Source organism: Nerophis lumbriciformis, linkage group LG36 (genome assembly GCF_033978685.3).
Source record: "Nerophis lumbriciformis linkage group LG36, RoL_Nlum_v2.1, whole genome shotgun sequence".
Classification (NCBI taxonomy): domain Eukaryota; kingdom Metazoa; phylum Chordata; class Actinopteri; order Syngnathiformes; family Syngnathidae; genus Nerophis; species Nerophis lumbriciformis.
Genome location: NC_084583.2, coordinates 23,343,476 through 23,359,095, shown reverse-complemented (window position 1 = coordinate 23,359,095; position 15,620 = coordinate 23,343,476). Strand labels below are relative to the sequence as shown.

The 15,620-nt window shown below is 43.6% G+C and overlaps 1 protein-coding gene across 4 annotated transcripts in view; it reads right to left on the bottom strand.

Moving 5' to 3' along the window:
* nsd1a (nuclear receptor binding SET domain protein 1a) overlaps positions 1-14,955 on the bottom strand; it is a 91,050-nt gene extending 76,095 nt beyond the window's left edge. For 2 of the 4 annotated variants that reach the window (XM_072912501.1, XM_061930588.2), the window contains exons 1-2: positions 13,892-14,261; positions 3,638-4,431 (exon numbers count right to left, since the gene is read on the bottom strand). In XM_072912501.1, the coding sequence (XP_072768602.1) occupies positions 3,638-4,414 (777 nt within the window). In that variant the 5' untranslated portion in view covers positions 4,415-4,431; positions 13,892-14,261. Of the gene's footprint in view, positions 1-3,637; positions 4,432-13,891; positions 14,263-14,768 lie in introns of those variants that run through there. The other 2 variants (XM_061930587.2, XM_061930589.2) reach the window with 2 other exon arrangements.
* Between the last annotated feature and the right edge of the window lie 665 nt (positions 14,956-15,620).

Below are 15,620 nucleotides of genomic sequence, written 5' to 3'. Positions count from 1 at the left end.
GTTTGACTGACCTATCTGACTGTTTTTTTGACATTCCTTTAGCGCAGTTAGATGCGGCTTACAACACGGGGCGGCTTATAGGTGGACAAAGTTTTGAAATATGCCGTTCATTGAAGGCGCGGCTTTTAACCCAGGGCGCCTTATGGTGCGGAAAATACGGTATGTGCGTCCCAAAGTCACCAGCCTTGGCGTCACTATAGACAGCGATTTTAAACTTGACAAACAAGTCAATGGCGTTTTAAAATCGTGTTCTTATCATCTTCGTCTTTTAGCAAAGGTAAAACCGTTTTTATCTTTTAACCTTTTTGAACAAGTCGTGCATGCTTTTATTTCAAGTCGCCTGGACTACTGCAATGCACTTTATGCTGGCATTAGCCAAAAAGCTCTCTCCCGGTTGCAGTTAGTCCAGAATGCGGCAGCACGACTTTTAACAGGGGCCAGGAGACGCCAGCATATAACCCCAATCCTTGAGAGTTTGCACTGGCTCCCGGTTCATTTTAGAATTGATTTTAAAACCTTGCTGTTTGTTTTTAAAGCTTTACATGGACTGGCACCTCAGTATATCTCGGACCTCATCCAAATTTACAATCCTGCGCGCGCTCTGAGGTCCGAGAGCCAGCTCCAGCTCGTGGTGTCCAAGACCAGACTTAAAACCAGGGGAGACAGGGCCTTCTCTGTGGTCGGCCCTAAGCTCTGGAACACTCTGCCCCTCCATATTCGAACTGCTCCCACAGTGGAGTGTTTTAAGTCTCGTCTTAAGACCCACTTTTATTCTCTGGCTTTTAACACTACGTGAGTTGTGTGGTCCTCTGTTGTCCTCTGTGTTTTTAAAATTTTGATTTCTATTTACTGTTTTAATTGGTTTTACCCTTTGAAATTGTTTTTAATCATATTTATTTTATATTGTTTTTAATTGTGTTTAATATTGTTGTGCAGCACTTTGGAAACATTTTGTTGTTTAAATGTGCTATATAAATAAAGTGGATTGGATTGATTGGATTATTTAAAAGTTTGCTCTTTATTATAAATGATATGTGATGTGTTAAAATTGTGGCATTTTGGAAGGGCCAAGCAAACAGAATAAATCAATTTCAATTTGTTTGAGATACAAGTGTTTTGAGTTTAGAGCTCTGTCGTGGAACAAATTGAGCTTGTAAGTTGAGGTACTACAGTTGTTGAATTAAAGCATAATAATATTGGACGTTTGAAGGAGTCTTATTATGCAAAACCAACTTTTCTTAGCTCTTGGCACCCGTTTATGTATTTGAGATCCCCATAACTCACGAAAATTTGAATCCAAAACGTGGCGGCCTTTCGGAAATATTAAAACACTTTTGCCTTAGTTTCGTTAGCGAATATCTCCATGCATGGTAGAGGTTTAGCCGTAGAGCTTTGTGCAAGTCTGACATTTTTATTCAGTTGTAGTCAGTAAGTTCGCTATTTTACTCTAACCTCTTGTTTTGGGGCAGACTGTCTCATACATGCATGCTAAAATCCTCTGCTGTTGCCATTTCTAATGAAAAGTAGGGCAAAGTTCTAACTCATATCTGTTAGAAGACTCGATATGGAAGCGTGAAAAACTACAGCATGGCGGACGGGGTAGAGACACAGTCCAGGTAGGATTGGCCTTGGGCACGTACAGGTAAAAGCCAGTAAATTAGAATATTTTGAAAAACTTGATTTATTTCAGTAATTGCATTCAAAAGGTGTAACTTGTACATTATATTTATTCATTGCACACAGACTGATGCATTCAAATGTTTATTTCATTTAATTTTGATGATTTGAAGTGGCAACAAATGAAAATCCAAAATTCCGTGTGTCACAAAATTAGAATATTACTTAAGGCTAATACAAAAAAGGGATTTTTAGAAATGTTGGCCAACTGAAAAGTATGAAAATGAAAAATATGAGCATGTACAATACTCAATACTTGGTTGGAGCTCCTTTTGCCTCAATTACTGCGTTAATGCGGCGTGGCATGGAGTCGATGAGTTTCTGGCACTGCTCAGGTGTTATGAGAGCCCAGGTTGCTCTGATAGTGGCCTTCAACTCTTCTGCGTTTTTGGGTCTGGCATTCTGCATCTTCCTTTTCACAATACCCCACAGATTTTCTATGGGGCTAAGGTCAGGGGAGTTGGCGGGCCAATTTAGAACAGAAATACCATGGTCCGTAAACCAGGCACGGGTAGATTTTGCGCTGTGTGCAGGCGCCAAGTCCTGTTGGAACTTGAAATCTCCATCTCCATAGAGCAGGTCAGCAGCAGGAAGCATGAAGTGCTCTAAAACTTGCTGGTAGACGGCTGCGTTGACCCTGGATCTCAGGAAACAGAGTGGACCGACACCAGCAGATGACATGGCACCCCAAACCATCACTGATGGTGGAAACTTTACACTAGACTTCAGGCAACGTGGATCCTGTGCCTCTCCTGTCTTCCTCCAGACTCTGGGACCTCGATTTCCAAAGGAAATGCAAAATTTGGTTTCGTCAGAAAACATGACTTTGGACCACTCAGCAGCAGTCCAGCTGGTGTCGGTCCACTCTGTTTCCTGAGATCCAGGGTCAACGCAGCCGTCTACCAGCAAGTTTTAGAGCACTTCATGCTTCCTGCTGCTGACCTGCTCTATGGAGATGGAGATTTCAAGTTCCAACAGGACTTGGCGCCTGCACACAGCGCAAAATCTACCCGTGCCTGGTTTACGGACCATGGTATTTCTGTTCTAAATTGGCCCGCCAACTCCCCTGACCTTAGCCCCATAGAAAATCTGTGGGGTATTGTGAAAAGGAAGATGCAGAATGCCAGACCCAAAAACGCAAAAGAGTTGAAGGCCACTATCAGAGCAACCTGGGCTCTCATAACACCTGAGCAGTGCCAGAAACTCATCGACTCCATGCCACGCCGCATTAACGCAGTAATTGAGGCAAAAGGAGCTCCAACCAAGTATTGAGTATTGTACATGCTCATATTTTTCATTTTCATACTTTTCAGTTGGCCAACATTTCTAAAAAATCCCTTTTTTGTATTAGCCTTAAGTAATATTCTAATTTTGTGACACACGGAATTTTGGATTTTCATTTGTTGCCACTTCATCAAAATTAAATGAAATAAACATTTGAATGCATCAGTCTGTGTGCAATGAATAAATATAATGTACAAGTTACACCTTTTGAATGCAATTACTGAAATAAATCAAGTTTTTCAAAATATTCTAATTTACTGGCTTTTACCTGTACGGTAAATAAGATCGCCCTGACGAGACAGTCAGAAAGCGGCTTAAAGATGATCTATAGAACAAAATGTAAGCAAAATTGTAACCAAAGCAGCACCATTACATTTTATGTGGACCTTGAGGAAATGTTTTAGATCATAATCATAACCAGAACATGGCACCTTTAAATACTATAGCTCAAATTTAAGTACATAAGCAAATTGGTCTGAGACCCTAGACTTTAAGAAAACATAGCAAAGTATTTGTGTGTTGGCATGGAGTTCTGTTTTTAGAAACTTGCTAAAATGACAAACTGAGCACGGACGAGCAAAGCAGCATACCTAAAAGGCCTCAAAAGGTAACTGGAATTATTGTTACTATAATTCCTGAATTGTCAAAAAAAAAATCAGAAATGTTTGCAACTCACATTGGAGTTGGTGCCAGCTGGTGAAACAATCCCTGGATCAGGAGACACAAGCTCTCCATCACTTTCTGATCCCTCGTCCATGCTCCACCCGTCTCTCATGGTGATGTCTGGAAGTGCGCTGGGGCTCAGAGTGGGGTTGAGCTCAGATATAGTTTTGGACATGAGATTAAAAACGGTAGGTTTGTAAGTCCTTTTGTCCGAGCTCGAAACGCTCGGCGTTCTTGAGCTGGCAACAGTGTGGTCCCATGTCCGGTGAAAGGGTATGAAGTTCTCGCTCGGTTTGTGCACCCCCTGCTCATGCTGCTGCTTAACGTCGCCGCTGTCAAACAGCATAGAGCCAAAATGCAGGTAGCCGTTGGTGGTGGGAGAACATCGCTTTCGGCCGTCCGGATTGTGAGTGGGGAAGCCGATTCTGTGGACCTGTGGCAGAGATTCGAATGAGTCCGTGTCCCCGTTGCATGGCGAGGTAGGCAGAAGGACCGACGGCGGCTCAAACTCGTCATCATCATTGTCACTGATTGGGCTTGAAGAGTGCAATATGTTCCGAACATGGAAGTCCGCCTTTCTGACTCTCGCGTTAAAGTCGTGCAGCCTCTTCAGCGGGCTGTAACAGTTGGGGCGCTCCGACTGCACTCCCGAGGGCTGCTCCGACCCGAGCCTGGCCTTGCCGCATTGACTCCTGTAGGAACTGCCCGTGAGGCCGTTGTGCGGCCTCGGCTCCGGCTGGCCGGGGGAGCCGAACGCCGAGCGAAAAGCCGGTCTGTAAGACTGACTCATGTTGTCATGGCTCGGCCCTGTCAGGAAGGAAACATGCAGTTTTAGTTGCCAAAAGTGTAGACAGATGGTAGCTTGGCACGACACCAGGCCTGGGCAATTATTTTGACTCAGGGGCCACATTTAGAGAAAAAAATGTGTCTGGGGGCGGGTATATCTATTTTTAGGAACACTAATACAAAACCTCACAATAATGTCTGATTGAATGCTAAAAACGTTATGACGTAATGGAATTTTACATTTTTCTATGAACGATAAAACACTGAATATTGACAACATATGAATGTCACACACCCTTTCGATCGACATATGTATAATATGCGCCACACTGTGAACCCACACCAAACAAGAATGACAAACACATTTCGGGAGAACATCCGCACTGTAACACAACAGAACAAATACCCAGAATCCCATGCATCCCTAACTCTTCCGGGCTACATTATACACCCCCCACCTCCGTGCGTCGGTTGAGGTGGGCGGGGTTGGGGGTGTGTATAATGTAGCCCGGAAGAGTTAGGGATGCATGGGATTCTGGGTATTTGTTCTGTTGTGTTTATGTTGTGTTACGGTGCGGATGTTCTCCCGAAATGTGTTTGTCATTCTTGTTTGGTGTGGGTTCACAGTGTGGCGCATATTAGTAAGAGTGTTAAAGTTGTTTCTATCACAACCCTCAGTGCAACCTGTTGACCAAGTATGCCTTGCAGTCACTTACGTGTGTAAGCAGAAGCCGCATACAACATGTGACTGGGCTGGCAAGCTGTTTGTACAGGTTGTAGAGGGCGCTAAAGGCAGTGCCATCATAGCACGCCCTTGTTGTTTTAGGTGAAAATCAGCAGACGTTCGAGAGAATAGTTGCTCTGAAATTCGGGAGTCTCCCGGAAAAATTGGGAGGGTTGGCAAGTGTGATGCTGTCAAGCGGCATTCATATAAAACTCGCGGTGCGGGCCGCGTGTCTGAGACCCCTGGTTTATACATAGCACTAAGCAAAAAAAACAACTTTGTATGCAGTGTTATTTCATTTTAAATTTCAAAATAGTTTTGTGGCTCCCATTGTTTTATTTAATTTGTGAAAGGGGTCAAAATGGCTCTTTGAGTGGTAAAGGTTGCCGACTCATGGTATAGTTCAAGACTTGCGGTCATTAGAAAACATCACTGTACATCATAATGGCAGCTGTATTTTCCGCACTATTAGCCGCACCTAAAAACCACAAATTTACTCAAAAGCTGACAGTGCGGCTTTTAACCCGGTGCGCTTTATATATGGATTAATATTAAGATTCATTTTCATAAAGTTTCGGTCTCGCAACTACGGTAAACAGCCGCCATCTTTTTTCCCCGTAGAAGAGGAAGTGCTTCTTCTTCTACGCAAGCAACCGCCAAGGTAAGCACCCGCCCCCATAGAACAGGAAGCGCTTCTTCATCTACTGTAAGCAACCACCCGCCCGCGTAGAAGAAGAAAAAGCGCGCGGATATTACCGTACGTTTCATTTCCTTTGTGTGTTTACATCTGTAAAGACCACAAAATGGCTCCTACTAAGCGACAGGGATCCGGTTCATGAAAAGACGCAATCTCTCCATCCGCACACGGATTACTATTTCACAGCAACTGCCTAAAGACTTTCAAGAAAAGCTGGCTACTTTCCGTGCATATTGTAAAAAAAAGATAGCTGAAAAAAAGATCCGGCCAGAGAACATTATCAACATGGACGAGGTTCCACTGACTTTTGATATTCCTGTGAACCGCACTGTGGATACAACGGGAGCACGTACGGTGAATATTCGCACCACAGGGAATGAGAAGTCATCCTTCACTGTGGTTCTAGCTTGCCATGCTAATGGCCAGAAACTTCCACCCATGGTGATATTCAAAAGGAAGACCTTGCCAAAAGAGACCTTTCCAGCCGGCGTCATCATAAAAGCTAACTCGAAGGGATGGATGAAGAAAAGATGAGCGAGTGGTTAAGGTAAGTTTAAGTTTACGCGAAGAGGCCGGGTGGCTTTTTTCACGCAGCTCCGTCCATGTTGATATACGACTCCATGCGCGCCCACATCACGCTGGTTTTTAATATATTATTAAAGTTTGACTGACCTATTTGACTGTTTTTTTGACATTCCTTTAGCGCAGTTAGATGCGGCTTATAACACGGGGCGGCTTATAGGTGGACAAAGTTTTGAAATATACCGTTCATTGAAGGCGCGGCTTATAACCCAGGGCGCCTTATGGTGCGGAAAATACGGTAGTTTCCATCTTAAAGATCTAAAAAAAATTATTTGGGAGTGTCCGGCGGGCCAGATTTTTCGATTTTTAAAAAAAATTGAAGTATTTATTTCAAACCTGCACAGTACAACAACACACATTTTTTTTTTTTTTTTTTTACATTTTGGCAGAGACATTTATGCAAGGCTTGAAAAGGGGTTGGATGAAGCAGATGCTTATAATATCCCAACCCCTCTCACTCATTCCACATTTAACATAAACAATATAATACAAGAACAATACTATACAAACAAAAACAAGAAAAGCTCCTGTACACTAACAATACAATAGTACCACTGCTACTATGAGACAAGACAAGACGAGACAACACACACACACACACACACACACACACACACACACACACACACACACACACACACACACACACACACACACACACACACACACACACACACACACACACACACACACACACACACACACACACACACACACACACACACACACACCTCTCTCCCATCGCTCTGTGCTGAGGGCATCACTCTCTTTCCTCCTCGTACTTCTTTTTTAAGCAGTCTTTTAAATTGAATCATGTTAGAACACGTTTTTAACTCTTCCCCTAAGTTGTTCCACAGACTGACTCCACGCACTGAAATGCACATTGATTTTAAAGTTGTTCTAAATTTAGGCAAATATAATTTGTTGTTTCCTCTTAGACTGCAACTATGGTGAGCATCTCTATCCTGGAATAGGTTCTGTATATTGGATGGTAGAGAATTTTGAGATGCCCTCAACAAAATTTGAGCTGTTTTAAAATTGATCACATCGTGCAGTTTAAGTTGCTTTAACCCCATGAATAGCGGATTTGAATAATGTCTGTAGTGAACATTGGACACAATCCTAATGGCCTTTTTCTGCACAGTGACGAAAGGCTGTAGATGGGATTTATAACAATTTCCCCAGACTTCAACACAATAGTTTAAAAGCCTACTGAAACCCACTACTACCGCCCACGCAGTCTGATAGTTTATATATCAATGATGAAATCTTAACATTGCAACACATGCCAATACGGCCGGGTTAGCTTACTAAAGTGCAATTTTAAATTTTGCGAGAAATATCCTGCTGAAAACGTCTCGGTATGATGACGCCTGCGCGTGACGTCACGGATTGTAGAGGACAATTTTCATCGCAAAATTCCACAGTATTCTGGACATCTGTGTTGGTGAATCTTTTGCAATTTGTTCAATGAACAATGGAGACAGCAAAGAAGAAAGCTGTAGGTGGGAAGCGGTGTATTGCGGCAGGTGTTGTGCTGGATAACGCACCCCCGCCGTAGAATGCACCCCCTGACTGTTGTGCCGGGAAACACAGCCGGTGTTTCATTGTTTACATTCCCGAAAGATGACAGTCAAGCTTTACCATTGGCCTGTGGAGAACTGGGACAACAAAGACTCTTACCAGGAGGACTTTGAGTTGGATACGCAGACGCGGTACCGTGTGTACGCATGCAGCTGCGGCTTCCAAACATTTGATCGCTTGCCCGTACGTGCGTGCCGCTATGTGCATGTCACGTACGTAACTTTGGGGACTTTGGGGAAATATATGTGCTGTATGAACTTTGGGGAGGTGAACAGTACTTTGGGCTGTGGGATTGAGTGTGTTGTGCAGGTGTTTGAGTTGTATTGGCGGGTTATATGGACGGGAGGGGGGAGGTGTTTGTTATGCGGGATTAATTTGTGGCATATTAAATATAAGCCTGGTTGTGTTGTGGCTAATAGAGTATATATATATGTCTTGTGTTTATTTACGGTTTTAGTCATTCCCAGCTGAGTATCAGGTCCCACCCGCCTCTCACAGCATCTTCCCTATCTGAATCGCTCCCACTGCCCTCTAGTCCTTCACTCTCACTTTCCTCATCCACAAATCTTTCACGAATCGCTCAAATTAATGGGGAAATTGTCGCTTTCTCGGTCCGAATCGCTCTCGCTGCTGGCGGCCATGATTGTAAACAATGTGCGGATGTGAGGAGCTCCACAACCTGTGACGTCACGCGCATATCGTCTGCTACTTCCGGTACAGGCAAGGCTTTTTTATCAGCGACCAAAAGTTGCGAACTTTATCGTCGATGTTCTCTACTAAATCCTTTCAGCAAAAAATGGCAATATCGCGAAATGATCAAGTATGACACATAGAATGGACCTGCTATCCCCGTTTAAATAAGAAAATCGCATTTCAGTAGGCCTTTAAATACGACATAATAAATGAATGATACAATAACAGCAGAGCATTGGTGTTCAATAAATGACATGAGCTCCTCATCATTCCAACACATTCAGTAACTTTTGTCCTCAGGTAACTTATATGAGGCTTCCATGATATATTTTCATCTATTACCACTCCTAAGAATGAATTTTGTTGAACATATTCTATTGGTGTATCATCAATAACAATCCTGATGGGTCAGTGTTTCCCACACATTCATTTATTTGTGGCGGCTCGCCACAAAAGAATTACGTCCGCCACAAATGGATTTTTCGGCTTTTGACTCGCTCGACCGCTCATAAAAGCAATGGGACTCTGTCTGTGAATGTACCTTGTAGTTACAACTCCGGTGCAGTAGGTGGCGGTAGCCTACTATGCATTGTAACTCCGCCAATAGCACTTAAATCACCTGGTGGGCCAGAAGAAGAAGAAGAAGAAGAAGAAGAAGAAGACGGCGGAGTAAAACAACGGACCGACCGGATCAAAATACGAGGGTAATATAGGTTGTAGGTACATAAGTTATAGCTGCATCGCTCGCGGCTCGTCATATATTTTTAACGTTAATCCGCGATTTCACCGAGCGTTTCACTCACGGTGAGCAGCCTGACGCTGCTTCATTAACACCGCCGCTGTTGTCACGTCACGTGTTACCATACCGACGAGCTAACGTGTCCAGGTTATAACCCTGTTGTCAATAAACACACGTGGAGACGGTGCTTCAGATACTGCATTAATAATGAAGGTAAATTGTCCACTGTTCACTGCAGCATGTGAATGCAATGAAAAGAATAAAATCTGAGCCAACCAGCTGTTAAAATGTTGTCCAGGTTAATGTTTTGGCCATTAAAGGCCCTTCATTTCAAGATTTCAACTGTGATCAGGCTTTAAACAGGTGGCTGACCTGTTCAGATGGGTGTAACTCAGGGGTGCTCACACTTTTTCTGCAGGCGAGCTACTTTTCAATTGATTAAGTCGTGGGGATCTACCTCATTCATATATATAATTTATATTTACTTATTTATGAAATATATGTTTTTGTTAACAAGTTAAAGGTGTTTAATGATAATGCAAGCATGTTCAACACATATAGTTAATATTGTTAATAAATTAAAGGTGTTTAATGATAATACAAGTATGTTTAATACATATAGTTAATACTGTTAACAAGTTAAAGGTGTTTAAAGATAATACAAGCATGTTTAACAAATATTGTTAATAAATTAAAGGTGTTTAATGATAATACAAGTATGTTTAATACATATAGTTAATATTGTTAACAAGTTAAAGGTGTTTAATGACAATACAAGCATGTTTAACACATATAGTTAATATTGTTAACAAGTTAAAGGTGTTTAAAGATAATACAAGCATGTTTAACACATATAGTTAATATTGTTAACAAGTTAAAGGTGTTTAAAAACAATACAAGCATGTTTAACACATATAGATTCCTTTCTTTCATGAAGACAAGAATATAAGTTGGTGTATTACCTGATTCTGATGACTTGCATTGATTGGAATCAGACAGTAGTGATGACAAACGTCCACGTTTTCAAATGGAGGAGAAAAAAAGTTCCTCCTTTCTGTCTAATACCACATGAAAGTGGTTGGTTTTTGGCATCTTATTTGTCCAGCTTCTGTACTCCTTTGTATACACTTTACAAGAAATACATTGTCGGCAAACTCCGTAGCTTGCTAGCTTGTGCACGCCAGCTTTCTGAGACTCTTATTTTGTTAGCGCAACTGTGTAACTGTGCAGTCGGTCTTTGGAGTTTTGACGACAGATTTGTTGAAATAAAGTGTTTCTCGCCTTCCTGTCGGTAATTTTAATGAGCTAAATATGTACATAAAGTGTTGTACTTATATTCCAACTCCGCGTTCTTCTTGGTCATCGCCGCTGCCGCCGTCACCCCCCCGCCCCCACCACCACAAATAGATGCCTGTCCTGTGGGAAACACTGTGGGTATATTATTTTTGTGATTGCTAAAGAGCACGATTTTTGGTCTTCTTTATATCCGGAGACAATTTGTTGGTATTACCGTATTTTCCGCACCATAAGGCGCCCTGGGTTAAAAGCCGCGCCTTCAAAGAACGGCATATTTCAAAACTTTGTCCACCTATAAGCGCCCCGTGTTGTAAGCCGCATCTAACTGCGCTAAAGGAATGTCAAAAAAACAGTCAGATAGGTCAGTCAAACTTTAATAATATATTAAAAACCAGCGTTCTAACAACTCTGTTCACTCCCAAAATGTACGCAAATGTGCAATCACAAACATACGTATATCAACATGGACAGAGTTGCGTGAAAAAAGCCACCCGGCCTCTTCGCGTAAACTTAAACTTCCCTTAACCACTCGCTCATCTTTTCTTCATCCATCCCTTCGAGTTAGCTTTTATGATGACGCCGGCTGGAAAGGTCTCTTTTGGCAAGGTCTTCCTTTTGAATATCACCATGGGTGGAAGTTTCTGGCCATTAGCATGGCAAGCTAGAACCACAGTGAAGGATGACTTCTCATTCCCTGTGGTGCGAATATTCACCGTACGTGCTCCCGTTGTATCCACAGTGCGGTTCACAGGAATATCAGTTGCTGTGAAATAGTAATCCGTGTGTGGATGGAGAGATTGCGTCTTTTCATGAACCGGATCCCTGACGCTTAGTAGGAGCCATTTTGTGGTCTTTACAGATGTAAACACACAAAGGAAATGAAACGTACGGTGATATCCGCGCGCTTTTTCTTCTTCTACGCGGGCGGGTGGTTGCTTACAGTAGAAGAAGAAGCGCTTCCTGTTCTATGGGGGCGGGTGCTTACCTTGGCGGTTGCTTGCGTAGAAGAAGAAGCGCTTCCTGTTCTACCGGGAAAAAAGATGGCGGCTGTTTACCGAAGTTGCGAGATCGAAACTTTATGAAAATGAATCGTAATATTAATCCATATATAAAGCGCACCGGGTTAAAAGCCGCACAGTCAGCTTTTGAGTAAATTTGTGGTTTTTAGGTGCGGCTAATGGTGCGGAAAATACGGTAGTAGCGAGTAGCGAGCTGAATGTAGATAAAAGTAGCGGAGTAAAAGTAGCGTTTCTTCTCTATAAATATACTCAAGTAAAAGTAAAAGTATGTTGCATTAAAACTACTCTTAGAAGTACAATTTATCCCAAAAGTTACTCAAGTAGATGTAACGGAGTAAATGTAGTGCGTTACTACCCACCTCTGATAGTCATTCACATCGACGTCCCACTGGGGTGAGTTTTTCCTTGCCCTTATGTGGGCTTTGTACCGAGGATGTCATTGTGGCTTGTGCAGCCCTTTGAGACACTTGTGATTTAGGGCTATATAAATAAACATTGATTGATTGATTTTGTCCTCAGGTAACTTATATGAGGCTTCCATTATATATTTTCATCTATTACCACTCCTAAGAATGAATTTTGCTTCACGGTGGCAGAGGGGTTAGTGCATCTGCCTCACAATACGAAGGTCCTGAGTAGTCTTGGGTTCAATCCCGGGCTCGGGATCTTTCTGTGTGGAGTTTGCATGTCCTCCCCGTGACTGCGTGGGTTCCCTCCGGGTACTCCGGCTTCCTCCCACCTCCAAAGACATGCACCTGGGGATAAGTTGATTGGCAACACTAAATTGGCCCTAGTGTGTGGATGTGAGTGTGAATGTTGTCTGTCTATCTGTGTTGGCCCTGCGACGAGGTGGCGACTTGTCCAGGGTGTACCCCGCCTTCCGCCCGATTGTAGCTGAGATAGGCTCCAGCGACCCCAAAGGGAATACCGTATTTTCCGCACTATAAGGCGCACCTAAAAACCACAATTTTTCTCAAAAGCTGACAGTGCGCCTTATAACCCGGTGCGCTTTATTACGATTCATTTTCATAAAGTTTCGGTCTCGCAACTTCGGTAAACAGCCGCCATCTTTTTTCCCGGTAGAACAGGAAGCGCTTCTTCTTCTACGCAAGCAACCGCCAAGGAAAGCACCCGCCCCCATAGAACAGGAAGCGCTTCACCCGCTGTCGCTGTTGTTGTGCAGCAGTTCTGTGAATCCTGCCGCACAACAACAGCGACACTGAATCCGATGACTTCGACGAGGCGGAGCCGGCCATTTTTGGATCCCACGCTTGCGCAACTTTTCAATTCGGACACCGAAGACGAAGAATTCGAAGGATTTACGAATGAAGAATAACTTCAGAAGGTGAGCGCTATGTTTATTTTGTGTGTTGTGACATTAACGTTCGAGCAACATTATGTTGCTATTTATTGCTCTACACCATTTTGAATTTTACTATGTTTGTGATTGCACATTTGCGTACATTTTGGGACAGAGTTGTTAGAACGCTGGTTTTCAATATATTATTAAAGTTTGACTGAACTATCTGACTGTTTTTTTGACATTCACTTTAGCGCAGCGTTTTTTTGACATTCACTTTAGCGCAGCGTAGGCGCGGCTTATAGTCCAGGGCGGCTTATTGGTGGACAAAATTATGAAATATGTAATTCATAGAAGGTGCGGCTAATAATCCGGTGCGCCTTATAGTGCGGAAAATACGGTAAGCGGTAGAAAATGGATGGATATTCTATTGGTGTATCATCAATAACAATCCTGATGGGTGTATTATTTTTGCGATTGCTAAAGAGCATGATTTTGGTCTTCTTTATATCCGGAGACAATTTGTTGGTATTAAACCAAGTTTTTAACTTTATCATTTCCTCAGATTGAAAAGCTTAACGGGCCGCATGTGGCCCCCGGGCCTTAATTTGCCCAGGTCTGCACTACACACAAGAGCAAAGCCAAGCAGATTTTGTGCATGACACCTTCCATTCATAAAAACAGAGACAATAGAGAGAAAGAAGCTGTTGTGGGGCCATGGCAATGGAGGAGGCTGTGTAAAGAGGTGGTGACACCGAGCAAACACACACACACACACCGACACACACACACAAGCAAGAAGGAGGAAGCCAGACTCTGATCGAAGGGTAAAAAAAACAAAACTCACCTTGTGGTGATCGGTCACCGGGGCACCAATTGGTGATTGTGTCGCACAAAGCAAGTGTTTGTGCGCAGCTGTGCACAATCCCAGCAGCCGTCCCGAGTAGGCCCAGGCGAGGCGCTCATTCTCTGCACCACCGGCCCTTTCCACAAAAGTGCCACTCTAGGAAGACAAAAAAGTAGCACTTCTGATAACATTCAACAACAATAACAAACACAAAAAAAGGCTCCGTGCGTGACGGCGACGCTCGTCAGCGAGCCATCGGCGGTCCCCCCCCCCTTGTGGCACTGCTAGCTTATTGACTACATGATCCCCGCCTGCTGTCGAGGTGCTGGCCTCCGGTTTGTGTTGAAACAAGCCCGGAGAGCGACCGAGTGTGTGGGTGAGCTGCAAGCCAATCGGCACCGCCACCCAGCCACCCAACACTCCCCCCCCCAGTCGGCACAGGGCCGTGACACCCAAGCCTCGCGCGCGCACACACATTGGAGACGCGCGCACGCACACACACACACACACATTGGAGGCGCGCACACAATTGAAGGCTAACGCGCACCCAGGTAACTCATTATGACATAAAATAAGATGTAATAACTTGTAACTTCAATGTGTGTCCCCACGCTGCCCACACTCGAGGCCCGTGTGTGTCATTTGTACAAACCGCGGCCGCCATGTTGCTTTCCCAACACGAAGTCAGGCGAGAGGCCGCTTGGCAAAACACGACAAAAAAAACCCCCAATAATTCATAAAAGGTCGACATTTGCCGAGTTAAAGTATGTATTCTTCGAGTTTGTCTTCATATCCAGACAGGTTTGAACGCGCCGACTGCAGGAAAAAGTCCACGTTGAGGCCGCAAGACGAGGACAAAGACAATGAGACAACTTACCTCCATTCAGTTCTATTTCACACGCTTTTTGGTTCACAACTCATGTATGTTTGTTGTTATTCACTCCCCTCGCTGCAACGTCAATGTGTTTATGAAATATCTTATCGCCACCTGCCAAGTACGTCGTGTCGGTAATTTTAGAGTTAGTTTGATGTAATTAAACAAGGTTTTTTACAGGGTAATTGTTCAAATTTGTTTTAAACGGGTATCGTGGCCCTCTTGTGTCCAAAACTAGAAATTGCACCCTTTTAATTTCACAAAAAGGGGCATATTTTTTGTTCACTACCTTAATGTAGGAACTAAACATGATTTAATTTTGCCATATTGCATAACTGAAGTTATCTATGAATTGATTAACGTGGACTTATTCGGGTGTTTTTGATTAATTGATTGAAACTTGTATTAGTAAATTGCACAGTACAGTACATCCATCCATCCATCCATTTTCTACCGCTTATTCCCTTTTGGGGGCGCTGGAGCCTATCTCAGCTACAATCGGGCGGAAGGCGGGGTACACCCTGGACAAGTCGCCACCTCATCGCAGGGCCAACACAGATAGACAGACAACATTCACACTCACATCCACACACTATGGCCAATTTTTACAATTGACCAATAATTGAATGGTAACATCCATCCATCCATTTTCTACCGCTTATTCCCTTTGGGGTCGCGGGGGGCGCTGGAGCCTATCTCAGCTACAATCAGGCGGAAGGCGGTGTACACCCTGGACAAGTCGCTTCACGGTTAGTGCATCTGCCTCACAATACGAAAGTCCTGAGTAGTCTTGGGTTCAATCCCAGGCTCGGGATCTTTCTGTGTGGAGTTTGCATGTCCTCCCCGTGACTGCGT